Genomic DNA, 25692 nt, shown 5'->3' with positions numbered 1-25692 from the left:
TGCCAAAATGGATTCAGAAGAAAAAATGGTCTGGATCTGACAGATACAAATACCAGAGAAGTGAAATATGCAACTAATCTGTCTAGATTTAGAAGGTACTCTTCCATATTCTTTTTATCAATGGTCAAAGTGGGATGCTTAGGCAACTAGAGAATGTGATTGCCCAGCTTCAGTCCCTTGCTTCAGTCCCTTCAATTCCCCACAGATTGTTTTTAGCTATACATGTCTTCACCAAGAAAGAGAATGTCTTCTAATGAAAAATAAACAAAAATTTCATCAACAGGTCAAAAAGTCCATGGAGTACCACCCACAAGGCAGCAGGAGTTCATTCAAGTAACAAGTACGTTTGGGGGGATCAAAATGCAGTTATGGACAGCAGAAGAAGCAGAATGGTAAAGAGATGGGACAGCTGGTTTGAAAATCAGTATATAACTGGTCTCAAATTGGAGATGCCAAGGCAACAATGATTCTACTAGGAAATAATATCTAAAAGTCTAAAAATATTACAAGTCTTACGAGGAGCGGCTGAGGGAGCTGGGCTTGTTCAGCCTGGAGAAGAGGAGGCTCAGGGGCGACCTCATCGCTCTCTACAGTTACCTGAAAGGAGGCTGTAGAGAGGTGGGGGTTGGTCTATTCTCCCACGTGCCTAGTGACAGGACGAGGGGGAATGGGCTAAAGTTGCGACAGGGGAGTTTTAGGTTGGATGTTAGGAAGTACTTCTTTACCGAAAGGGTTATTAAGCATTGGAACGGGCTGCCCAGGGAGGTGGTGGAGTCACCATCCCTGGAGGTCTTTAAAAGACGTTTAGATGTAGAGCTTAGGGATATGGTTTAGTGGAGGACTTAGTGTTAGGTCGGAGGTTGGACTCGATGATCTTGAGGTCTCTTCCAACCTAGAGAAATCTGTGAATCTGTGAATCTGTAAAAACCCTAGGTATCTAAGAGTGCTATTTAAGTGATATAACAAAGCCATGAGCTTCTTACATGACACTTTGCACAGAAGAACCATTTATGCACCTCTGCTAATTGACATAACCTGACTTTCCTTAGAAGGTAAAGTGATAAAGGAAACAGTTGTATACAATAAATATAAAAACAATGGAGACCGGACTGCAAATGAAATAGAATAGAAGTGGGGATACAAATACCATCGGCATAATCTATTTTAGATCTCTTCCGTGACTATTTCCTTTATCTTAATATGTTTTCAACTCACAGACATGTATGTTACTATTTGCGTACATTAACTTTATTTTTCTAATAATTCTAATATGATATTACACTAAAAAGCAAAAAATCATACAAAAATTTTAAACATAAGTAGTCCAATCACTTTGTTAAATCCAGTGCAGTAACACTGAAGACCACAGTTATTTTATTTTTTTATGCTCATGGTGTTTCAATATAATTAGTCCAAAGCACAATAAATCAAAATACAATCCCTGAAATACCACACTGATGTTCTTTAACCGAGTAAATAAAATGACCCCCCCATGTTTGTGAGTAACCTGTGTCTATTACTCCTAGCAGCTCCTAATCTTCTAAAGAACAGTGTAAAAATGCTGTTTACAAAAACAATTTAAAGATCATCATTTACAGATTATGTGCTGATTCTGACTGCTTCCTACAATAAATGTATAAAGAAACATCACATGACCTGTAATAAATGTTTACATAGCAGCAAAGTGCCTTTGCTAGTGATCGTCATGCAGCAAATTACTACCTGCTTGAGCCAAAGACGTGTCTTTTTCTTTCAGCCCAAATAATGTCCAGGCACTGCAAAAAGTCATGTGAAAAATTTAAATACTCAACTCTCACTCAAGAGTGAGTTATCTACTACTTACAAAACTATAGTTAGTATAATGCGATTTTGCGAAACGTGATATTTTTCCAATGTTATCACCTAAATGTTGTTGAGGTAAAATAAAATGAATCTAATCCTTCTTCTATAAAGAAACAAAATGGAATACTATGCTATTGATGAAAAAAAAAATCATTCTATAAGTACAATTAACGTCAACACATTTCTGCAGTCCGTTTATTTACTGAAGAGGCTGGATACAGAGCCTGAATGGAATATTTTGTTTCAAGGAACAAAACAAAGATACCTGTCATTGAGGGGTAATCAAACACAAAGCTTAAAATCAGTATATATTAAGGCAGCTTAAATATTAATTTCAACCCATTACTTTTGCATCACTAGCTCAAAAAGAAATAGACCCTTTCTTGCAGCCAGAAATTTCTGCCACTTGAAATTACTAAACCAGATTATCTATGGAAAGTTTAAATATGATCTTTTAAAATTATTTTTCCAGGTCCTTGCAGTCCCTATATCTAAAATGTCTGTCTTTCAGTGTAGCACTAAAGAATTAGCCAACACAGAAAGGACGGGCTTTTTTTTTTTTTTGAAAGTGCTCCAGTGTAATCACGAAGTATCAGTAAATTATTAGACTCGAGTTACACATTAAGAATGTGAGCAACATGCTACTGCCAAAAGGCGTTGAATATAGCACACCTCCACTACCAGCCTTAGAACAGTTTGTGATTACTTTCCTGTCTTTACACACTGTCCTAAGTGCCTTTATTATATTTCTGGCGGTTCTTAGCATCTTCAAAGGCTTGGAGAGTACTCGGCTTCTAACTCACGATGTTTTCAGTACACGGAATGTCTACTGCAGGCAGAACTCACAGGAAATGTTCAAGGAGATGAAACAGACAGATTATGCGTGCTTTGTCTTCATTTCGGAATGGTGACCGTGCGTTTGGATGTTAGTCTGAAATGCAGACAAATAAGAAATGTCAAAGCAAACAGAAATAAACTTGACAGGTTAAACCAAAGCGAAAACACAGAGCAGTGTGAGTTTGACTTAAAACTATTTCCCCAATGCGTGTGAAGAACCAACCCCCAGGAAATTCGCAAGCCGAGGTGTGTTCGAAAGCCCAGGGCGGGCGGGTTTTGTACACGGGGAGGGACCCCCAGCCGAGGCCGTTAAAACCCGGACACCTCCCGGCAGCCGAGGGGCCCGCCTGGGCCCCTCGCTCCCCGCCGCCACCGCCGTTGGCCAACGTTGGTAGCCGTTGGTCGCCATTAGCCGCCGTTGGCCGCCCTTAGCCGCGGTCAGGGCGGAGCTCCCGTCGCCCCCAGGGCGCTGCCTCAGCGGGAACCGAAAGCGAAGGGAAGGCGGCGGGAAACGGGGCGGGGGATCCCCGGCGCCGCTGGGGAAAGGCGGCAGCGCCGCGCCGCTGCCTGGCGGGGGAAAAACACGCGTGGGGCAGGACGGTGGGAACCGGGCGGAGGTGCGTGCGTGTGCCCCGTGAGCCCTCGGTGTGCCCCCGTGTGCGGGTGTGTGTGAGAGACTCCGGGGTGCTCCCGCCCCGATGCCCCGGGCAGGGCAGCCGCGGGCGATGCTGTGCTTTATGCCCGGCGTGGCTTTCGTCCCCGCTTTGCTCGTCACCTGGTCCTCGGCCGCCTTCATCGTCTCCTACGTGATCGCCGTGCTGGCGGGACACGTCGAGCCCCTCGTCCCCTACATCAGGTGAGAAGGGGGACAGGGGACCAGGAAGGGGCGGTGGGCTGAGGGGCAGCAGGTGCCGGGGGGCTCCCTCGAGGTTGGGGTGGTGAGCCCCCCGGGGTGTGGGGGCACCGCTGGCACGGCCGTACCGGCACCCCAGATTGCAGAGAGCAGCCAAGGGAAGGTGGGGAGGGAGAGCGGGGGGCTTCTGTGTGCTGCTGCCCACCAGCCCCCAGCACGCCTCAACACCCCCCAGAGAACCTGGGGTCTCAACACGTCTGTCACACGGGGCCTGAAGTTCTTGGCTGGAGCCAAGGTATGCTATGGGCGTACGAACGTAAGTTGACCACTCAGTTATAAGTAGTGTACATGTAGGGTTTTGTTTGCATAACTCCAGAATTGGGTCAAAGTGCAGCAGATGATGGTGTGACTTGAAGACCTCCAACAGGCTTTGTAGGAGACACGCAGGCATGCATTTTTACAATTTCGGCATAGCAACAATGGGTGTAAAAGGCTACCCAAGAGATGACTGGCATGCTTTTTTCTAACATCTATTTTCCTGATACCGAGTCACACTAGATATTAGGAAAACTTTCTTTTCCATGAGTGCGGTCAAACACTGGAGCAGGCTTCCTAGCAAGGTGGTTGATGTCCCATGCCTGTCAGTGTCCAAGAGGCATTTGGCCAATGCCCTCAATAATACGCTTTAACTTTTGGTTAGCCCTGAGGAGGTCAGGCAGTTGGACTTTATGATCTTTGTAGGATGCTTCCAACAGGACTAAAGTGTTCTGTTCTGTTCTGTTCTATTCTATTCTATTCTATTCTATTCTATTCTATTCTATTCTATTCTATTCTATTCTATTCTATTCTATTCTATTCTATTCTATTCTATTCTAACCTTAGTCATTTAAGCACACATTTGAATAAATCATTGTTTATATAGCTTTAGTTAACATTTAAATCTGAATAGTGAAATTGCTAGCATTTAGCTCTTAACAGATTAAAGGTGAGACACAAATCCAAGAATGGTTTCAGATATATAAAGGATCTAAAGAAGCTTTTCAAATACGTTTCAGATAATTCTAGACCTAATTCCTTGACAGAACCTATGAACATGCATAATTTTTTAAGACTGATAACTTGAGTTGTACATACTCTTAAATTTGCTTGAAGCTTCAGGTCTATGATTATAAGCAAGTGAGATGGTGCAAATAACATTGCAACCCACAAGATAGTTGAGCTTCATTCAAACTGAGCCAAAGAAAGCTGTACTTCATGCTTATGTCAGCAAAACTTGTTAAGATTATCTGCCCGTATCTGGACTCGGCTCTTAGGAAGCCTTGTTCTTGTATGTGCAAAAATATTCTACTGCCTTAACAACAGTGGTTACAGTTCTGCTCTTCCATAATTACATACTGACACAGAAGTGCTTGTAACCAGTGCAATTTATCCCTTGTTATCCAAGAAAAATAAACTGTTTGATGCAACTGTGTCCACATTCAGTACATGGTTTGTGCTCTGAAGGACTGTGAGGTTTTGTAGTAAGAAATTTGACAAATGGTGTTTCTTATTGTTGCAGCTTATGCGAAGTTCTTGAATGAAACATGAATGAATAGGACTTACTTTAAAAATTACTGTACTTACAGTCAAGTTTTTGACAGCACACATATGTTGCTTGTAAGGGTGATTCTTTTTAAAGTTGTAGATCAAACAGAGAAGTCACAGCTGTAAAGCTCTGATGAAGGTGTCACCACTGCCATAGTTAAATCAATAAGAAGCTCCGTGCAGGTAATATCTAAATGGAAAAAAACAAAACAAAACAAAACAATAATTCTTATCCTTTAACTAAGGAATCACTGTAAATATCCACATACCCTAAAAAAAAAAAAAAAAAGATGGATGAAACTGTGTCAGTAATAAAATAATAAAACAAACAACAACAACAAAAAAACAGAGCATTTGCTAGTAAAAAGGTTTTTTTTTAGAAGAAATCTTGTTTATTTGAAATTCTTTTACTAGTACATTTTTACTAGGGATATACATTGACTGCTGGTGAACAATTATTAATAGTTCTAAAGACATATGATCTAAGCATATGATCTTCATAGAAGGTGCACTTGGAAATAATATGATGATTCCCCCGGTGTGCTCAGGCCAATATTCATAGTTTGTATTCTTATGTTGTACTTTATTGCTTTAGCATAAGATGAGTCATGGGATTAAGAATGTGATTTAGTGAAACTTAGAGTGATAAAAAGAAAGAGGAAGAATGTTGCAAGATTTCAGTTGTGCAATGTCTTAAATGAAATGAAATACAATTTGCGTGGGGAAATTCCTGTTAGACAAAGGAGAACAATATAGACAAATTTTAGTTCAACATTTGTCTAATTCTTATTTAGATTATTCAAGTAACCTCTGTATGCCTTGAGGTAACTTGTTAATTATATTTGTTTACCATGTGACAGTTTTTACAGTGAGAGAAAGACCACATCAACATTTGCCATTGAAACTGTGCTGATGTCAGAACATAATCTTCCTACCTTAAAAATTTAAGGCTTCAGTTTGGTGTTAAATAGTTTATGATGTCTATGCAGAAAATTTGATGATGATGATGAGTCTTTTGGCCCCAGAATATTTGTTCTCCATCTGCTTTACTTTATCCTCTTTCAACTCTTCAGAAGACTGTTGGACCTAGAAGAATTCTGCCACGTGATAGTGACACAAATGATGTAATTTTCATACTGGGTTCCTCATCTTGTCCATGATGTGCTCACCTACACATCATTGCAGATAAATGAGCATAAGTATTTGTTCCATATCATAGAATCATAGAATTACAGAAAGCATGCACTGCTGGCTCATGTCAAGCTTTCCATCCACCAGAACCCCCAGGTCTTTCCCTACAGGGCTGCTCTCAGTGAGTTCTTCTCCCAGTCTGTACTCACATCTGGGATTGCCCTGACCCAGGTGCAGCACCTTGCACTTGGACTTACTGAACCTCATTAGGTTCGCATCGGCGCACTTCTCAAGCTTGTCCAGGTCCCTTTGGATGGCATCCCTTCCTTCTGGAGTATCAACTGCACCACTCAGCTTGGTGTCATCTGCAAACTTGCTGAGGGTGCACTTGATCCAACAGTCTATGTCATTGATAAAGATATTAAACCAGTCCCAAGATGAATGCCTGAGAAACATCACTTGTTACCAGCCTCCATCTAGGCATAGAGCCATTGACCACCACTCTCTGAGTGTGGCCTTCAAGCCAATTCCTTATCTACTGAATGGTCTACCCTTCAAATCCATATCTGTCCAATCTGGAGATCAGGATGTCATGTGGGACCATGTCAAAGGCCTTGCAGAAGTCCATGGGTTGGTCTTCCCTTGTCAACTGATGCAGTCACTCCATCGTAGAAGGTCACCAGATTGGTCAGGCACAATTTGCCCTTTGTGAAGCCCTGCTGGCTGTTTCAGATTACCTCCGTGTCTTCCATGTGCCTTAACATTGCTTCCAGGAGGATCCATTCCATGATATTGCCAGCCACAGAGGTGAGGCTTACTGGTCTGTAGTTCCCTGGGTCCTCCTTTCTACTCTTTTTATGAATGGGAGTGATGTTTCCCTTTTTCAAGTCACCAGGGACTTCACCTGACTGCCAGGACTTTTCAAATAAGATGGAGAGAGGTTTGGCAACTCCATCAGCCAGTTCGGGGCTGGAGATGGGGCTGAATGCAGATGCATTTACAGCATAGTTAAAGCAGGGTCCAAAAGCCCAACTCTGAGATTAAATGGAGCTCCTGGCCCATAGGCAGAGGTGTTCCAGTGGAGGTCCTAGGAGAGGCTGGTCAGGGCTATGAGTGCCCTGGATAAAGGTGTAATCCCTCTACCTGCTGGAATCCACCACTGTTTACCTTCCATAGCCTACTCCCAACACATTTTCCATTGCTATTTGCCCTAAACCATCTATGTCCCCAAGTTATGGTCTGCTGACGTCTAACTCAGCCCTCCCTACTGAGGAACAGAAGCACTGTCACTCTACCATCCCACGTCTGCTGTGTCTGGTGTTGTGCAGTTAGTGACCCTGAGCCAAAACAGGATACACGAAGACATCAATCATGCAAGAAAAATAATATTGGAAACAGGAAAACAATTTCTGCCTGAACACACTTCTACTGAAAAGCAATTTAAAGCAATTTAACAGAACCTAAATCTTTTTATGAACACACCAATCCCATTGAAACAGTATATCAAAATGGCTTTCTACCATCCAAGGCTCCTGAAATCTCAGAGAACTGATTTCCTGTACTATGAGTTGCCTGCCAGGTTTCAAGCTGAAGGATGGTAGAGTAAATATTTGCACTGTATACAGGGGGATGACACCAGTTTCACCCAGAAGAGCAAGTTCAGAGTAATAGTTTAGTTCAGTTCTCTAATAGTTCAGTTCATAGCACTATGTTTTTCTCATACCAGCTTTTTCCTCATACCACTTTTCAAATCAGGATGCTTTCTTACGCTAAACAGTTATCAGGCGCGCTAGTTAAGCAAGAACTACCTAACTATCCCTAGCAAATGGAATGTAGATTCACTCAAAGAACAGCTTGCACATCCAAAAACTTGTCTACTTTTTACAATAATACTAGATATTAAGATATATTAGCTCTACCTAAAGTCTTACATTATCAAGTCCTGAAGGTGCATGCTGAATATAAATAAATAAATAAATAAAACACACAATCTTGTAAACAATAGCTGCAGCCCAATACTGGGGACCAGTGACAATAAGCAGAGTGTCACTGGGAACAGAAATAACATCCTTTGGCTAATGGGTCAGGCCCAGAGGGTTCTTGTAACCAGGGTTACTTCAGGATGTCAACCTGTCCCTAGTGGGGTTAGAACCAGTCTTCTTCAATGTTTGCATAAATGATTTGGATGAAGGACTTGAAGGTTTTCAGATGATACCAAATTGGATGGAGCTGTTGACTTCGTCAAGGGTGAGGAGACCTTTCAGAGAGATCTAGACAAATAAGAGAGCTGGGCAATCACCAACAATATGAGGTTTAATAAGAGCAAGTGCTGGATTCTGCACATGGGAAGGAGAAACCCTGGCTATACGTACAGGCTGGAGCGGGGGGCAAGATGCTGGAGATCTGCCACACAGAAAGGGATCTGGGAGTTTTGGTTGATAGCAAGCTGCACATGAGCCAGCAGTGTGCCATGGTGACCAGGAGAGCCAACCGTACCCTGGGGTGCATCAAGCATGGCATTGCTAGCTGGTTGAGGGAAGGGATTGTCCCGCTCTGCTCTGCGGTGGTGCGGCCTCACCTCAAGTACTGTGTGCAGTTCTGGGCACCACGGTATAAGAAAGATATAAAACTGTTATTGTCCAAAGGAGGGCAACAAACGCGGTAAAGGGTCTAGAGGGGAAGACATATGAGAAGCGGCTGAAGTCACTTGTGTTGTTCAGACTGCAGAAGAGGAGACTGAGGGGAGGCCTTACAGCGGCCTGCAGCTCCCTCACGAGGGGAGCGGAGGGGCAGGCGCTGAGCTCTGCTCTCTGGGGACAGCGACAGGACCCGAGGGAACGGCATGGAGCTGGGACAGGGGAGGGTCAGGCTGGGTGTTAGGGATAGGGTCATTATCGGAAGGGTGGTCAGGCACTGGAACAGGCTTCCCAGGGCAGTGGTCACGGCACCGAGCCTGCCGGAGTTCAAGAAGCATTTGGACAATGCTCTCAGACAGATGATCTGATTTATTATTATTTTTTTTTGGATGGTCCTTTGGGGACCCAAGAGTTGGACTTGATGATCCTTGTGGGTGCCTTCCAACTTAGGATATTCTATATTTCTATGATTCCCTCAGGATCCTGAGATGCATGGCATTGGCCCCATAGACTTGTACCTGTTCAGTTTCATCAGGTGGTCGTCTCGAGCCTGCTCTTCGCTTACAGTGGGAGAGACATTGCTCCCCCAGCCCCTGCCTAGAGGTTCAGGGACTGGAGAGACCTGGGAAGACTGAATGCCTGTGAAGACTGAAGCAAATAACTTGTTGAGTACCTCAGCCTTCTCAATATTTGTCATTACCAGTTCTCGCTTCTCATTTATCAGAGGGAGCACACTCTCCTTGGCCTTTCTTTTCTGGCCAATGTACCTGTAGAATCCCTATCTGTTATTCCTTGCCAAGCTCAGTTCCATCTGTGCCTTGGCTTTCCTGATTGCATCCCTGCATATAGGGACGGCATCCCTGTACTCTTCCCAGGCCACAAGTCCCCGCTTCTGCTGCCTGCGCATTTCCTTCTTGCACGTCAGTTTGACCATCAGATCTTTGCTCAGCCTTCCTGGTTTTCTGCCCTCCCTGCTCGCTTTCTTACGCAGGGGGATGAAGAGTTCTTGTTCTCTAACAAAAACATCTTTAAAGAGTTGCCAGCTCTGTCAGCAACTTTGTCCCTAAGGACAGTGTTCCAGGGGATCTTGTCCACTAGGTCTTTGAACAACTGGAAGTTTGCTCTTTGGAAGTACAAGGCCCTGACTTTGCTCTTTGCCAGGCCCATATTCCTTGAGATCACAAACTCAGCCAGGGCATGGTCACTGCAGCCTAGAGACTGCCTCCAGTTTTAACCTCTGTAATGAGTTTGTCTGCACTGGGGAGCACCAGGTCCAGTATGTGTCTTTTTTGTTTCATTAAAAACCAGTAATTGCTACATGATACTTTTTTTCTTTTTTTTTTTTCTTTTTTCTCCAAAGCAGTAGGCCAGAAGTAAACTAAGAATGTATCTAAGTCTTCCTTTATCCTTAGGGATATTTTTAGTAGAAAATATGGCATTAGAAAGATTGTGTCCTTAAAAATCCTGTACAGTACTTTGTAAATACATCACAGATACGACATAATATTCTTGGTATGAAATTACTTGGAAGTAAATGTCAAAGGTTATTGAGTTTAAAAATTAACAATGGCAAAATTCACCTGTAAAACTTTAGCTTGAGAACAGGTTTAATTAAAAAATGACTGGAGTTCAATGCAATTTCAGGCTATTTGGATTGCTCTTATGATGTGAAGTGTTCCAAGAACTTCAAATGGCTGCTTTCTTTGCATGTGTTGATTCCATTCTCTTCTCACCTAAAGCCCTTCAGAAGCTTTGAAGTGATCACAATCCTGTACTTAGCATAGAGTAGTCTCTTGATTTGCAAAAGTCCTTCAAGATTGTCACAAGTAGCCCACTGTTTAAATGAAGCCCTTATTGGTATTTGTGAAAACACTCCAGAAAGATGAGGAAAAGATGTGAAGTTCAAGGTTAAAAAATCAGCTAAATGAAGTGAGGATTAAGACAATTTTCAGAAATGTGAAACAAAAAAAATGAGAGTCACCCTATTGTTTTCATCAATTCTACTATCAAAGAGAAATGACTAACACAGAGTACAAGCTGTAACAAGACTTCAGAAAGCATTGCAACAGGAAAATAGATGTCAGTAGGGATTCTTAATGTTTGAGAAGTTGTAAAAACTTGTATAAAAGCCTAGGCACCCCAAGTTTTTGTCGTCTGAGGATTTGGAACCAGTCACATCAAAAAGAAATACAAGATTTTATTTTTTTCATTTTACTTCAGTTTGTCATAGAAAAGGATTCTTCCTGCACTCTAAGCTTCCTCCCATTCTTGATAAATCACCTTAGCAACTGATTACACAAATGCTTCTGTGACATATAAGGGGATTGATAGAGAAAGTGATTTTGTAAAAAAAAAAAAAAAGATATTTTGATATGGTTATAGTTTTCTAGCTTGAAGTTAACAAAATCGTCAAAATCTTTAAAAACATTTGCTTATGTAGAGAGAGCTTTCTCTTTTGGGTACTAAAGCGCCAGCATTCAGGATGAGCACCTGTCATGTCTGCACACAGCGGTACATTCAGATGTTTGGCACTAAAATCTAATCCAACCTCACTGTTGGAATGAAGAGGATTTATCTTCTTGAATCATGTGAAAAATCTCTAGCTAGTACCTACTTGTCTCATCATATAACTAAGATAAGGTTTCATTCTCAGAGTCTTTGTTCAGTTTCCACTGAACTTTGGCACAGGCTAAAATCCTTACCTGTTTGCATTTCTGACAGCAAAGTTCCCTGGGTGCCTCTGTTTATATGCCCAACCATCTTAGTTCTGGTGAGTGTGTTACCCCACAGCCTCTTAGTACTGGTGAGTAACTAAAAACTCAGCTCACATCCAAGTTGTATAAGACTTCGTGAGCTACGTTTTCCATTGGCTTGACAAACAGAGCCTGATGTTCTCAGATATTCTCATCTGGCTGTGCCATAGAAAAGAAAAAATAACACAGAGGTGACGGTATTGCAGTGTTCTTCTTTCCACAGTTCACTCTCTCTCAGCATAAAGGAATCCTGCTTGAGGAGACTTGAACCCACATCCTCCCAGGAGTATGCCCTTCCTGCTAGGCAAGGGCATTCTCTGCTATGGGTGTTTGTGTGGGTGTTTGCAAATAGGTAGGGAAAAAAGAGGGAAAAGGATTCTGTGATGAAGGTATTCCATTTTCTACATAACATACATCTTTTATATATGACATTTTTCACCTATATATATTTACGTATGCTCCATTTGTCTGGCCCAGTGAACTCCTAATTATCCCCTATGAGGGCTATTTGCTTCAGTGAAAGATAACACCTTGGGCTGAAAGTCCTCTTATGTTGTACGCACATTCGAAAATTAAACGGTGTCTAGGGATGTTCCTAGGCATTGGAACACAATTGCTCTCCTGGGGTAAAGTCTTTTCAATGAAATCAGGAAAGTAAGTGTAAATTCTCTAACATTTTAGGATACTGAATGCCATTAGATATGTATTTCACAGTGTTAGTTTAGTGGATAAAAGAAATGTCATTTCTAAAATAACATTTTTATTATCATTTATGTAATTCATGACCACAGTATTGTAATCTCTCACATCTTTGCATATTGCATAGAGAAAATGAAGGAATACAATTCAAATACTGTGCTCTAAAACTGTTATTACTTTCTAAAACAAAGATTCAGTACTACAAATATAGCTTCAGCATGCAGCAGGTGACATTCCAATTTATACATTTAAATGTCTTACGTAACAGCAGTTCACACAAGTTACATTTCTCTTGAGGTTTCATGTATGTGTCTCATTTGTGTTTCACAGATCTCAAATAACTTTTAATTTCTTCTTTCTCTTCTTGCTTTAGTGACACTGGAACTAAACCTCCTGAGAGTGGTATCTTTGGCTTTATGATTAATATTTCAGCACTTTTAGGTAGGTATACATTACTTGGCCTAACACAGAAAAGAAATGTAAACTAACAATTATTGTCTGCTGTATTGGAGTCCACACAATGTTCTGCAGAAAAAGTACTCCACACTTCAGTGGTAATGTGAGCTAGATGGAATTCATATCCAGAGGGCCAGGTGCTTGGGGAAGCATAGCCTTGGAGGCTCTTCTGTCTCTCAAGAGCATCTCATCAGTGCAAAGTAGTCAACGTAACTGGAAATAAAAAGAGGAAGAAAGATGGCATAATTAGTGTGCACCAACTTTATCTTTGATATAGAGATATATCTTTGATATAGAGAGACATTTGGTTAAAGAATGCTGCAGCAAGGTAAAACAGTATTGAAGCAACACTTGGCTTCCTCTGTGAAGATGCCTACTCCACTAAATTTTTGCTGACCTTGAATGAGGAGGTTTGGGACTTCCTATTCGCTTCTAGGGGATGGAGTATGAAAAACTCTGTAAAGGTATATATAGAGGCTGTGAAGGCCTTCATGCAAATTAAAATCCCATATTTTACCTTTTCAAAGAATCTATTTCAGTCACACTGTCTGGTTGCATTGCATGTAGCATCTCAGTACCTGAACAAAGTTACATGATTTATTCTTCCAGCTGTAGATAGAATGAAACCATGTTTTGTGTTATCAATCTGAAATACAGTATTTTTTTCATGGAATCCAGTTTACTGCTTGTTATATCCTGATGAACTACCATCTTAAAATTCAGTAGAGGTTTTTGTCAGGAGTGAACTGCATAGTGAGGTCATGTGGGCTGCAATAAAATCTATGAGTAGTGGTTTGGGGCCTCTGTTATACTAAAGAATAGCCAGAATTGGCCAAAAGCTTTTTGAATATTTTCTGAATACAAAGCTAGTTACATTTTTTTCTGTTTACATGCTGGAGAAATATATTAATTCTTCAGGATGTCCATTATTAAAGAGATGTACTTCTGGTACAAGAGTGTATATCAGAGCAGATTGAATTCTTCCACTTCTGCCTGTAACAGCTGTTCCCGATGTGGAATGCCAGTGCCTGGTATTTAATATGGTATTTAAAATAATTTTTTCTTGAACTGATTTGCAGCAATGTGGAGTTTAAGATGTGAAGATCCAAAATTAAGGCAGTATTATTTATTGCATTATGCTTATAATTTTATTCTGTATGTAAATGTGTTACGATGCAAGGTATTGAAGTGTAAGTGATATGTGAACATTGAAAAAATACTTTTTTTTCAGGTGTAATTACAATGTATATCAGATATTTAATAATAAAGAAGCAAAATGAGTCATCGCACTTTATTAGGTCTTCGTGCAACATGTTCTCATTATGCATTGGATTGATGGGTTGTACTGGAATGGGCATAGTTGCAACTTTTCAGGTATGATTATAAATCTTATCATAAATAAAACTAAAACTGTTTTAGCAGTTAAAAAATCAGATAGATCAGAATGGTTAACGTTATCTCAGTGTGGATACTGGGCAAATGGAGTAAGAATGTCTTTCTTAGTTCTGACATTTTCAATAGCTTTAAAATGACAGATTTGGTTTATCATTGTAAATTAAATTTTTAATCTTATTTTTTTTAATTTATTTTTTGCTTGTATAGCTATGTCAGTAAGGGGTTTTGCTTATTTTGTAACATGTCTGTACTAGAAAACAGTTTAATATCATAAATTCTTCATCTGAGAATCAAATGAAGTTTACTTGGCAGGTAGTTTGAGATACTGCCTTGAAATCTGTGGAAAGAGATGAATTATTTCTTTTGAAGAATGGTCTACTTTGGGGAACATTTTGGTAAAGACTGTTCTGTCATATGGTGACCTGACAATATACAGAGAAATTGAAAATAAAGATTGTCAGGGCTTCAGCAGCCAATACAATTTTGCAGGTCATTTGCGTGGTATTTTCAGACAAAAACCTTTCTATCTTAGACTGGTATCCTGCTGTTTCTAGTTTTACCTCCAAGCATTGTGTGTGGATAGCAAACTCTACAGGCATTGCATACTATTCTACTTTTAAATATCTGTACTCTTACTGGTTAGATTTATATGTGGCACAAAAGAAGTCAGATGACAGGGGACAGTGTTGCTTGACTAAAATACACTCAGATTCAATTAGGAAAAGACAAATACGGCACACAAAATAATTTGGGAGGGTCAAGGAAGTAGGGATCTTGATCCTAAAGTTTCAAAAGAGGTTCACTGAGAGTAATAGCATTACTTCTTACCTAATCTTTATTGGCTGTCATTGCCTGTTTGCCTCTTAATTTCTCCTTCTCTTGCTTTGATCTTACTTTGCATGTTAGGTGCAGCTTGTAGGAAAGGTTCAGAACACATTAAGGATCCTATCTAGCTAAGGATTTAATCTAGCAAATATCTGAGCATGCTTAATTGCCCATGAAGTTAGAAATGGTGGCTTGCAAGTCTTAGGTCTTCTAACTGTATAGTGAACAGTACACTTAACCCAACTTACCAGCACAAGAACTGAGACATGAATAGGCTGTGAGACTTGGTCAAGGTCAGATGGTTGCTTCCGGTCAGAAGATAAAAGAAAAGTTGGAATTTGAAGTTTTCTTTAACATTCAGCCCAGTCTCTCTAGCAGTGCATCATGCAGGAAATTCATATTCCTGTGTACAATTTGGTTGTTTCTTAATGCTTATTTTTCCCCAGCAGGTGAGCTAGCTTCATACCTGAGTACTTTAGTAAAGCTGACTGACATTGTTGGGCATCACTTCATTTTCTCTCTCCCCTAGCAAAATATCTAGGTTGTTAAAAAGACTCCAGTGTGAAAGATTACTGGAAATATTTAAGGTTTGCATTTACTAACGCTAATCTAACACTACTTGTGATTAATATTTTAAGTAACATAATTAGTTGTAAGGGAAATTTTTTCAAGCTTTTGCTTCAAGGTGCAGTATGATAGGCAGTATGGGGTTTTGGTGGTATTGCTCTCTGAACACTTTACAAAAATGAGAATATGCGTGGTAGAAAACTCTAGGAGTGGGTTCTCTAAAAGCAAAAGAGTTTCTGAGAAATTAAGTAATGATCATGAATGAGGTGTTTGTTCTCTGGTTTAAATAATACAATGCTTGAAATGTAGGAATAAAAGACAGTGGAGGGACAGCTTTGAGAAGATAATTGTATATAGAAGGAAAAGCCCCGTAGGCCTTCATGAATAAAGCAAAGCAGAAACCCAGGTCTCAGCAGGTTTGCTTTTGCCAGTTAGACATTACACACGATTAAGGAGAGATTTCCCCATCTTTGACGAGGAAGCTTTGGAGGCTTACCACACCAGAGGTAGTAAGATTTCCCATGGTTCTGTAGGTGTTATGTGTAATGTGTTTTTTTTTGTTGTTTTGTTTTTTGTTTTTTTAGGGAAGCTTTGGCAGTTCGATAGGAGCGAGAGTGAGAGCTCTCTTAGAAAAATTACCTGTATTGTATACAGGGCTGAATGCAAAAGCCAGCAGTTAAGCTTACTTAATGCTTTCCGTACCAAATGCTGTCAGTTCTGCATGGAAGGCAAAAAATGGAACAGACGAAAAGAAAATGCAAGTATAGATGAGAGGCCACTGAAATACCTTAGTGAGAAACATGCTTTAAAAATCTGTGAGAACTTAATACATCACAGAGAGATAGAGGGGAATGATGAGAAAGAAAAGCACAGGAAAAAAAATAAAATAGAGCATGTGAATATAATCACCATTAAAAGAAAAAGAAATCAGTGGTTTCCTGACAGAAAAGATATTAAAATACATAATGAGAGAATATAGACATGTTTTCATGAATTATTAAAATAGAACTGCAGTAGGTCAGATCATAGCACATATTTTGCTATGTTCTGGTGACAGAGTAGAGCTTTAAAGCTAATTTATCTGTCTGATACTGGATTCCAGGGTGTCATAACTTAGAATTCATATTTTTTTGAAACATTTAGAATACAATTTCTTGGGAATCTTCATCTATTTTGTTACCAGATATTTTACCTGTGTGCGTTTTAAAGGAGAGAATCTTCCGTAGTTAGGGTTTTAAAAAATATAGGCCACATGTAGTGATGCTGGAATTTTAAACACTCTTTCACATGTTGTGGAAGTTGAATAAAAGTGACTGGTGATGTGGGAAAGAGTTGGAGGGCTGAATAATTCAAGTGACTGACAGAGGAAGACCTTCATATCAAGAACTTATTTTAGGTAACACTTTTATTTCCCCTTTAAATATATAACTAATTTTCTGCTGACTCATTTCCTTGAGTCTTGTGGCTGACCAGTGGAGGGCAGGGACAGAGCTGCAGTGGTCACAGTTTAGATCAGTTGCTATGAAAAATGACCACTAGTTAGTTATTGTATGGCCACACAAATGCAGATTCAACTTTCAACACAGAAGGATTAAAATCTTTGGCAGAGCAAAGGGAAAAGAAGTACAGGAACCTCTTAAGAAAAACACAAGCCTGGTCCTGCTTGTGAAAACAGTAGGTGAAAATGACTGACTGTTGAAGAGCATTAAAACTGTTCTATGCTTTTCTGTGTTTTAGCTTTTACCTGGTGGCTTTGGCCAAGGTTAATTTACCTCTCTGAGCTACTCTTTCTCCTTTTTCTTTCATCTTCCCTGTGTAGACTGTTAGAAGGGACAGTTTCCTGCTGCTTCTACATGCTGAGCATCTTCTCAGGGCTCACTGATTCCTACCACTGTACGATTAGTAACAGCTAACCATTGTGTTGAATCTCTTTCCAGGAGCTGTCTGTTCCCAGCGTCCATGACATAGGAGCTTTGGTGGCATTTGGCTCTGGTGTTGTATACATAACACTTCAATCTATAATCTCTTACAAGTCTTGTCCACAATGGAACACTTACTTTGTGTGTCACATAAGGATGGCCATATCTGTAATATCATGCATTGCTTTCATTCCCAGTATCCTTTACAGTGCATCTCACAGTTTTCCCTTTATGGCTTCTTGATCTTCCTTTTAAGTTAAACCATTGCTGATAAAAGATGAAATGAGGTTTCAGTCTTTGCTTAGGACCCTCTAATATTTCTGCCATTATAATGCATATAGCGTGTCAAAACAGTATTAATAACATAAAGATGAGCTTCAGGGTCATTCTAAAAAGCTGTAACTCTTCTTTCAGCAGTATATTTAAATCTAATGCCCTGGTGTTCTTTGTAGTATTATATGATAATTCAGAAAGGAAGGAACATCAGAAAGTCAGCCAGACCAACTTCCCAACTTCCTTCATTTTAGGAAGGGTATGGAGAAGGCCTGCAAAAAGGGGGCACCACTTCTGAAGTGAACCTAATTCACAGAAATACAAAATACAGTTGACATATACAAGATTTCCTTTTAAGCCTAAGTAGATGCTTTGGATCATGTTTGTTGGTGCTTGGCTTCATTAGATGCCTCCCCTAGATAAACACTCAACACACTGGCTTTTACCACATCTTGCTGAAATTAGGATCATCCCAGTGATTTTATTGGACTCCAGGTGATCGGCCAATGTCAAAAAAGGGTTGCAACAGATCGTTATATAAGCCATTCAGCTACAGTCTGCTTTTGATTTCAGTAGCTGTGAAGAGGCTTTTAAAGAGGACCGCAGTCCTGAGAGAAAATTATACAAATATATCAAAGGACCTATTGTGGACCAATGGAAACCAACCTAATTCCCCTTCCAACAATGCAGGGCTCTGCTGCCATTGTCCTCGGTCATGAAAGTGATCTGAGCTTTGGGATGTCTACCCTTACCCTCTGTACTTGGAAGAGCCCCCAGAAACCTTTATTCAGAAATATGTTTGGATTGCTATCAGTTCCCTTTAAATAACATATTTCATTTACTTGTCTTCTTAATACTTTGATGCGATATTCTGATTGTTCAGGATCTTTTGTGTTAGAGAAGGGGGAAATTGAGACGTCTTTTAAAAGCAGACATTTTCATTATTACTCATTAAACTTCTGTAGTTTCCTTTACACTGTTTTTTTCACCAGTGATTGTATTTGCTTCAAAAATTTCGATGACGAAAATTGATTGGACTCCAGGTGAAAAGGTAAAATCCCACTAGGTAGCCAACTTACCCGGTGTTTTATTATTTGGGGTATGCTGTTATGCTTATCTAAAAGTATATAGCATTACTAATACATCAGAGACATCCAGTATTGTATTATTTAGGGTCTGCTGTTATGCTTTACTAGAAGTGTATAGCATTACTAACACATCAGAGACTTTAAATAGTACATTATTGAGAACAGAAGGTCACTGATTTGCAGAAAACTAGTTTACAGTTATTTCTTCATTAGAAAACTGTCTGTGGCTTGTTAAATTCATGGATGGGTACATCTTAAAAGAGTTAGACTTTCATTTTAACGAGGCACTTGAAACTTACCAGTAGAACAAAGTGTAAAAAAACAAACTTTCTGGAAATGAGTTGTTCTACTTCCTTTCGTGGTCATAATTCTTGAAGATGAACTTCACGCATGGAACAAAGGTGGAACAATTTGATTCTGAAGTTTCTGAGTTTTTTTTACTACACTGTTTTTCTCAGCTTTTTCCACCATTCCTTATTAATTAATTTTTACTGCTGCGGTAAACACTGGGGGTTTAAGCTAAAGCATACTAAAGTGAGTATCGAGTATTTTAATTAATTTCAGTCTTCTCAGAATGATGGTTTTTAAAAGGCAAATTTTATTTTGGTACAAACTTTGCCACATGGAGGTTTCCAAAAATCAAATTAAGTAACACAGAGCATTTAGTCTGCTTGAAGAGTTTAATAAAAGCAAACTTGGTAAATGTACTTCAACCAAAGAGTGGTAAGGCATCTGTGAGATAACTCTTCACAAGTTAGATGATCTTAGTAATATATACCTCGTTTTTTTTTGTTTGTTTGTTTGTTTGGGGTTTTTGTTTGTTTGCTTTTTTTCCTTGAGACACAAGGATTAAAAATTATTTTTACTGAAAAACTTGTCATATTTGTTGATGGCATGTAAAGAAACACTTTTCATTCTGTTTGTGTCATGTTACATAGGTCTTTCTATGGTGGTCTACTTAAAAACAAAGTCTTGTCAGGAACTGTCATATAAGGTGGCCATCCATTTAAAAACAATGTGAGAATTTATTGTAAGGGATAGTGTTACCGAACTCAGTGACTCTGAGTAAAAAGTTTAAGAATATCGACACTTTGATATCCTTCACATAAGAACATAATATTTTTCAGGTGAAGATTATATTCAAGCTATGTTTTGATCTAGTGCTAATTGCAGTTTCCTTGTACTGTTTTTCATAGTGGTGCACAAGACATTGCTTCACGGGATGTATACAGCCTTGATAAATATATTTACCGTCTGTTAAAACTGAATCTGTATTAACTTTTATAACATGGTATTGTGATGATAAGTCATAAGTCTCAGTATGTTTGTTGAATTTATAGAAGGAAACTGTTCTCTGTTTACTCATTCAAAAAAAAAAAAACTCTTATAAAGACTTGACCTAACTATGAGTGATTTTACCTAAGAAATCATATTTCATTTCCCTTTGAAATACAACAGCATAGCATTTTGTGACAATGTTAGTTATTCATTTTGTAAAACAAATGCAATGAATTCTCTCAGGAAAAAAACATACTTAATTTTACTGAGTATATGTTGCTTATAAGATTGTTAGTTTCGTTATTGCTTTTATTTTTTCCTTGACGTTCTAGTAATATAGGCTGTATATATTTGAATGTCTTTACATGTTTGAATTTTACTGTTAAATTATTGTGGAGTTGGAACTTCTAAACAAGAGACCAGAATCCTATTATATAAGCTTGGCACACATCTCCCCAAAACATTCATGATCTGAAGCGTATGGATTCCTTTCTCAACTCATAGGTTGTCTTTTAAGGATCAACTTTTTCAGAGCCTCAGAGCCCTAAGCTCTTATGCCTATTTTTGTAGTATTACACTGTTATTTTGTTTATCTGTTCTGTTTGTTTGTTTGTTTGTTTTCCTGAAAATTTATTTTATGTCTCATCCCATCAGGACTATACTTATCATTTCATGAGTGCGATCTGTGAATGGACAGTGGCCTTTGGTTTTATCTTCTTTTTTTTAACATTCATTAGAGATTTTCAGGTTGGTATCTGCATATTTTAGCAGACTGAAAACTATGAATTCTGTAACAATAAATGCAATAGAAAATTATTATTCTTTATCTGAGCTAAAAATGCCAAAGGTATACAAAAAAAAAATTATCAAAGAACTGACTTCTGTCTACCTAAAGAATATTTTTTCCTCTATGTTTTAAAACATAAAAATCAGTGTTACAAATCAGTTTAATAGGTGTTTGGTCTGGAAAATGATTCAATAAATGAGTATCTTTTATTTATCTAACACCATTTCTCTAGAAAGAGGCCCCTTAAAAATGTTATAGTACCAAAATAAATGCTGCAGTTAGAACTGCATTTCTTTCTACCCAAGGGATTTTATATGGTAATGCATTGTATTTCAACTAAAGCTGTGTCCTTTCTTTCAAAAAATTACACATTTTCATATGTGTTCCCTCACAATGTGAAGAATATCAAATTCTTTTTGAAAAGTATTAACATGAAAAACTTCTATTTTGGGTAGCTGGAGCAGTGTTACAGATAGTTTGATTTCTGGTGATGCATCAAATCTGACTTTAAGGAAGAGAAAATGTTAGCTTAGTTAAAAAGAAAATACTTTTATATGACTTAAACATAGTTTCTTAAGCTTTCCCTCCTTACATATTTGTTTACCTACTACGTTCTGGCTGCAGATTTTCTTGGGTTTTTGGCTCAGTGTAGGGATACAAAACGCTAAAAATATAAATGTGTGAGACTTAACTTCGGCAAAAGAACTTGTAAAAAAATCAAAAAAACGTTGCTCATAAGTGCCTTATGAGGATATGAGGACAAAATCTCCCGGGTGTGTTAGGAAGATCAAGGCCTCTATACCCTTCTCAGACTTAAGGATATTTGTTTTCCCCAAAACCTGGTTGCATCTTCGCAAGACTCAAGGAGAAGGCTTAAAGTAGCAAAGACTGAGAAATGCTGCTTAGTACCATAACTACAAAGATGAATTAACTCATTTGTAATCAGAGTGGATATCATACCCAATATGTAGGTCTTTCACAAATACCATTGCCTCACGCAAGTCGCTGAAAGACAAAAACTATCGATCTAAGCATTTGCATAACTGTAGAACTAATTTGGATCACATACGTGAGCCAACTGGTGCTGTGATAAATTTCTGGAAACCATAGCCAGCATTGATGGAGGTCAGGAGAGAGGGAGAACAGTGAGAGCCCCTTAAGTCCTCTGCCATAAAACTGAAACTTGACATGAGATCACATAAAACTTTGTAATTAGCATACTTGCTTCTTCTTAGAAGCAAGCGCTCATATGCTAGCTCAGCATGGGAGTAGTTAATATATGTATGATCTGTATATAACTTTCATGAGCATATACAGGAATCAGTTTTCAACTAAGGACTCAGAGTTCACATATTTTTCTATCTGATATCTAACATCTTTGCATGCATTTACTTTTGACTAATAATACTGAGTAGACAGACCATGACTGAAGGGGTGACCAATATTAAAATGAAAGGTAGATTCTGCAGGAAAAAATAAAAAATAAATTCAAAATTGTACAGTGAATTATCTTAAAAGCCTATAATTGCCTTCCAAAACTAACACAAATATTCAACTACCCTTCAGACTTGAATGCATCATTGAATTTACTATTTGTCTTTTGTTGTATTTACTGCCAGCCCTTCACACTTCGATGACTACATATCTGATGGTATCTGTTTTATCACCAAACTCTTGTCTTGGAGATACATATTGGCAGACAATACTATAGTACTTAGAATAACTGAATTAGTTAATAGGTTTGCTTCAAATCACACAACTTAAACTGTTCAACATTAAAAGTAAAACTGTATATAAATACTATGAATGTAATAAATAAGAGAAAACAATAGAACTAAACTACATAGGAAATGCATACATTTTAATTTACATGCTATAAAATAACATGAAATCTTATCTCAGTTTTTCACTATGACAAAGATTTTTTAGATTCTATCATCTTTTTCATTTAATCAGTGCTCACAGAAAACCAAACACCTAATTTTAAAAGAAAAATAATCCTTTCTTATTTTTCAAAATTTCTCACAGTATGTATTTCACTTAGAATTTTTTTGTTGTTGTTGTTACATCTCTTTGTACTCCTTGTATATCTCAGAACTTAATTTATCTTAGGCTGATCTTGTTTTATTTTTCTTTTAGAGAGTTTCAATAAGGATATCAACAGAAATACATGAAGACTCCTGATAGAGAAGAAAATTACATTTTATATTGAAGAATGTTCTAGGTTTCTTTTTACTTATGGAAAATGTTGCAGAGGGACAAGGATTTTAAATTTTATAAAGAAACCATGCCATTAATTCTGCAACAACTATAACAGCATCTACCAAAACATTTTAAATACTAGCAACAATATTCCTGCTCTTTTTTTTTTTTCACAATTTTGTAATTTTAATACTGTTTCATATATTAAAAATACTGCAATAGAGGTAATCTATAGCAGCACTTCAAGGTCATTAAAAAATGTGGACCTTCTCAGCTCTTCCCTTTTGGACATAGCCATATATAGATATATATATTCATTTGTTATAGTCTGCTAAGTAACATTAGTTTTAAACTTGAGAACGTACAGTCTGCAAATAGTTTGGAATGTCTAAAGCATTAGACAACACTAAAACTGAATTTTGGCTCTTAAGTTGCAAGAACTGTGGAGGAAGATGTGAGCAGAAGCGGGCATCTTTGTTTCAAGACTTGAGATTTGCAGTTAGTGGGTTGGAATACTATGCTACGAGTTTGTGATTGTGGATGCTATCCAAATACGAATCCTAGAAGATTAAACTACTGCTTGAAAAATGTTTTCAAATCGTCACTGCAATATATGTTGTAGAAGTCTACTCCCTTTTTTCCCTGTTGTGCATTGCTGACCATGGGAAGCTTAGAACTGTTGTGGAATAGAAAGAAAATTTATATTTATGCAGGATCTACTAAAGAGAAGTCTTACTGCCATCTGGTTAATACAGAGCAGAAGTTTTCAAGTCTGTGTTTTAACCCACAATGATGGAATGAAGAGGTCTCCAAAAAGTCACTGAGAGTGAATGGAAAATGAGAAGAGACACCAGTAGTTTTCAGGTATTCAGTTATACATGTATTATATAGAGAAAAAGAAAAAAAAAAGAAAAAATAAGCCTGGACAGCTTCTGTGGTTAAAGTATAGCATAGTTACTGCTATAAATGCACTTCTGTAATGAAACTGTAACTGAGAAGTCATATGTTACAAGTACCTGGAGGCAAAATGGTCTTTTATGGACTGATTCACTACCTCCGTTTAATGCATTAACCACTTGCCTATCAACCAAGTTCTGTGAAAATCAAATTTGCCATGGTGTATTACAGTTTATGCAGAAACATGCATGATTGTGAGTTGCTAATTTTCCATGAGATAAAAGAAATGTTTCTTTTGGAAAGTGATGTCTTGAGACTAGTCTGCTGTTGGTATTTCCTTTAATGTGTATTTTAAACTGTACTAAATTCAGCTGTTTCACAACTTAAAAGGTCCATGTTTTCTTTATGTGTTCTCCAAATAAAAATAGTAAAAATGTTTTCTACTGGCAGATTTGCTTTCTGCATTATTCACGTAATCCTGCAAAAGTTTATGGTTATGATCATGTTGAAAATAAAATCTGTTGTAGACTAGATGTAGGACTTATGTCTTGCTGATTGTGTCCTGCAAGGAACACACATTCCTTACAGAAGTGCTCACAAGAAAATGTATACCAACCATAAAAACTGACATCGTGTTATTTTTGAAGGCCATGCTAAGAAATACTTTAGTTTGAGAAAGCTAGGAATAAAGAGATGAAGAACAATACAATACAATAAAAATAAAGTATAAGAAGCCTGAAGTTGTTATTTCAAATGATACCAGTTTTCAGCTCATCAACTTACAAAGCTCTTTACATGGTAAAAGAAATCATGTTAACCTGAAGTTCAGCCTTAACTAATATTTAGTGTGTTTTTACAGTGAATCCATGTACACTCACATAAGAAAACAATTATTTGTCCTGTTCTGATTCAAGCAAGAATCACTACAATGTTTCACAAGTTTTTTACAGCACTGAGGGAGCAAACGCTGAAGAAAATATTAAATCATTCCCAAATCATGGCTTCTGAAATGAGTTCACACTTAATCTCTTAGTACCCCGTCCTCCTCAAAATAGTCTTACCCAGCCTGTCAACTTTACAGTGTTTACAGTATCCTAAAGATAAAACAAACAAACCATTTTTTCAGAGTAAGTGGATAAATAAAAATAATCCTGTTTGCTAAAATCAATCTGTTAATTCAATTATAAAGAACTAATGTAGCTTAAAGAAATCCTTCCCATTTTCCTGAGCTTTGTCATGCTACATTATTATATGAGTTACAGTCATGACCAAAAGAATGCATCACCAAGAATTTGCTCATTTAATTCATTAGGCCAAAAACCGCCAACATACATGAACATGCAGTTGCAGACAATGGATAGTCACCTTTTCATTTGTGCAGTGAACAGCTACTGAACACTCTTTGATTGTTCTCTGGCTCCTGGCATCTTTTCATTCGAGATCTTAAGTATTTTTTCAGTTCCGGTGTAAGCTGACATGTTGCAAGCAATTCAAAAAATTTCCTTCTATCAAGTTGTATCATTTCAGCTGTGGATGACTCTTGTTAAATAATGGTATTTAAATTGTTACAATCAAATGATATCTACAGGTTAATACAGCTAGTCATAGAAAGGTTTGGGTTGGAAGGGACCTTAAAGATCACCTAGTTCTACCCCCCCGCCATGGGCAGG

General features: G+C 38.3%; 2 protein-coding genes across 3 annotated transcripts in view; one reads left to right on the top strand and one right to left on the bottom strand.

The window, feature by feature from the left end:
• The first annotated feature begins 2766 nt into the window (after positions 1-2766).
• On the top strand, positions 2767-24460 carry DRAM1 (DNA damage regulated autophagy modulator 1). Of its 2 annotated transcripts, XM_080558877.1 has the most exons (7): positions 2918-3535; positions 12709-12776; positions 14023-14165; positions 17516-17693; positions 18763-18821; positions 20791-20883; positions 23063-24460. In XM_080558877.1, the coding sequence occupies exons 1-7, from the start codon at positions 3378-3380 to the stop codon at positions 23105-23107; spliced, it is 744 nt and encodes a 247-aa protein (XP_080415003.1). In that variant the 5' UTR covers positions 2918-3377; the 3' UTR covers positions 23108-24460. The 2 variants fall into 2 exon arrangements, with proteins under 2 accessions (XP_080415004.1, XP_080415003.1); XM_080558878.1 differs by lacking the exon at positions 20791-20883 and having other exon boundaries at positions 2767-3535.
• Positions 12389-25692, bottom strand: part of WASHC3 (WASH complex subunit 3) — a 57095-nt gene continuing 43791 nt past the window's right edge. The window contains exon 7 of the mRNA XM_080558975.1: positions 12389-13004. Coding sequence (XP_080415101.1) covers positions 12968-13004 — 37 coding nt within the window. The 3' untranslated portion in view covers positions 12389-12967. The remainder of the gene's footprint in view (positions 13005-25692) is intronic.

The sequence above is a fragment of the Anser brachyrhynchus genome (assembly GCF_964034855.1).
Source record: "Anser brachyrhynchus genome assembly, chromosome: 1".
Taxonomy (NCBI): domain Eukaryota; kingdom Metazoa; phylum Chordata; class Aves; order Anseriformes; family Anatidae; genus Anser; species Anser brachyrhynchus.
Note: the sequence above shows the minus strand (reverse complement) of the source record. Positions and strands in the feature narration are given on the sequence as shown.

Excerpts from the sequence above, each read along its gene's own strand:
- DRAM1 (XM_080558877.1), top strand. The coding sequence starts at position 3,378 with ATGCCCCGGGCAGGGCAGCCGCGGGCGATGCTGTGCTTTATGCCCGGC. Across the intron at positions 12,777-14,022 it reads TAATATTTCAGCACTTTTAG|GTGTAATTACAATGTATATC; the intron begins GTAGGTATACAT and ends CTTTTTTTTCAG. Across the intron at positions 17,694-18,762 it reads ATGCATTGCTTTCATTCCCA|TGATTGTATTTGCTTCAAAA; the intron begins GTATCCTTTACA and ends TTTTTTCACCAG.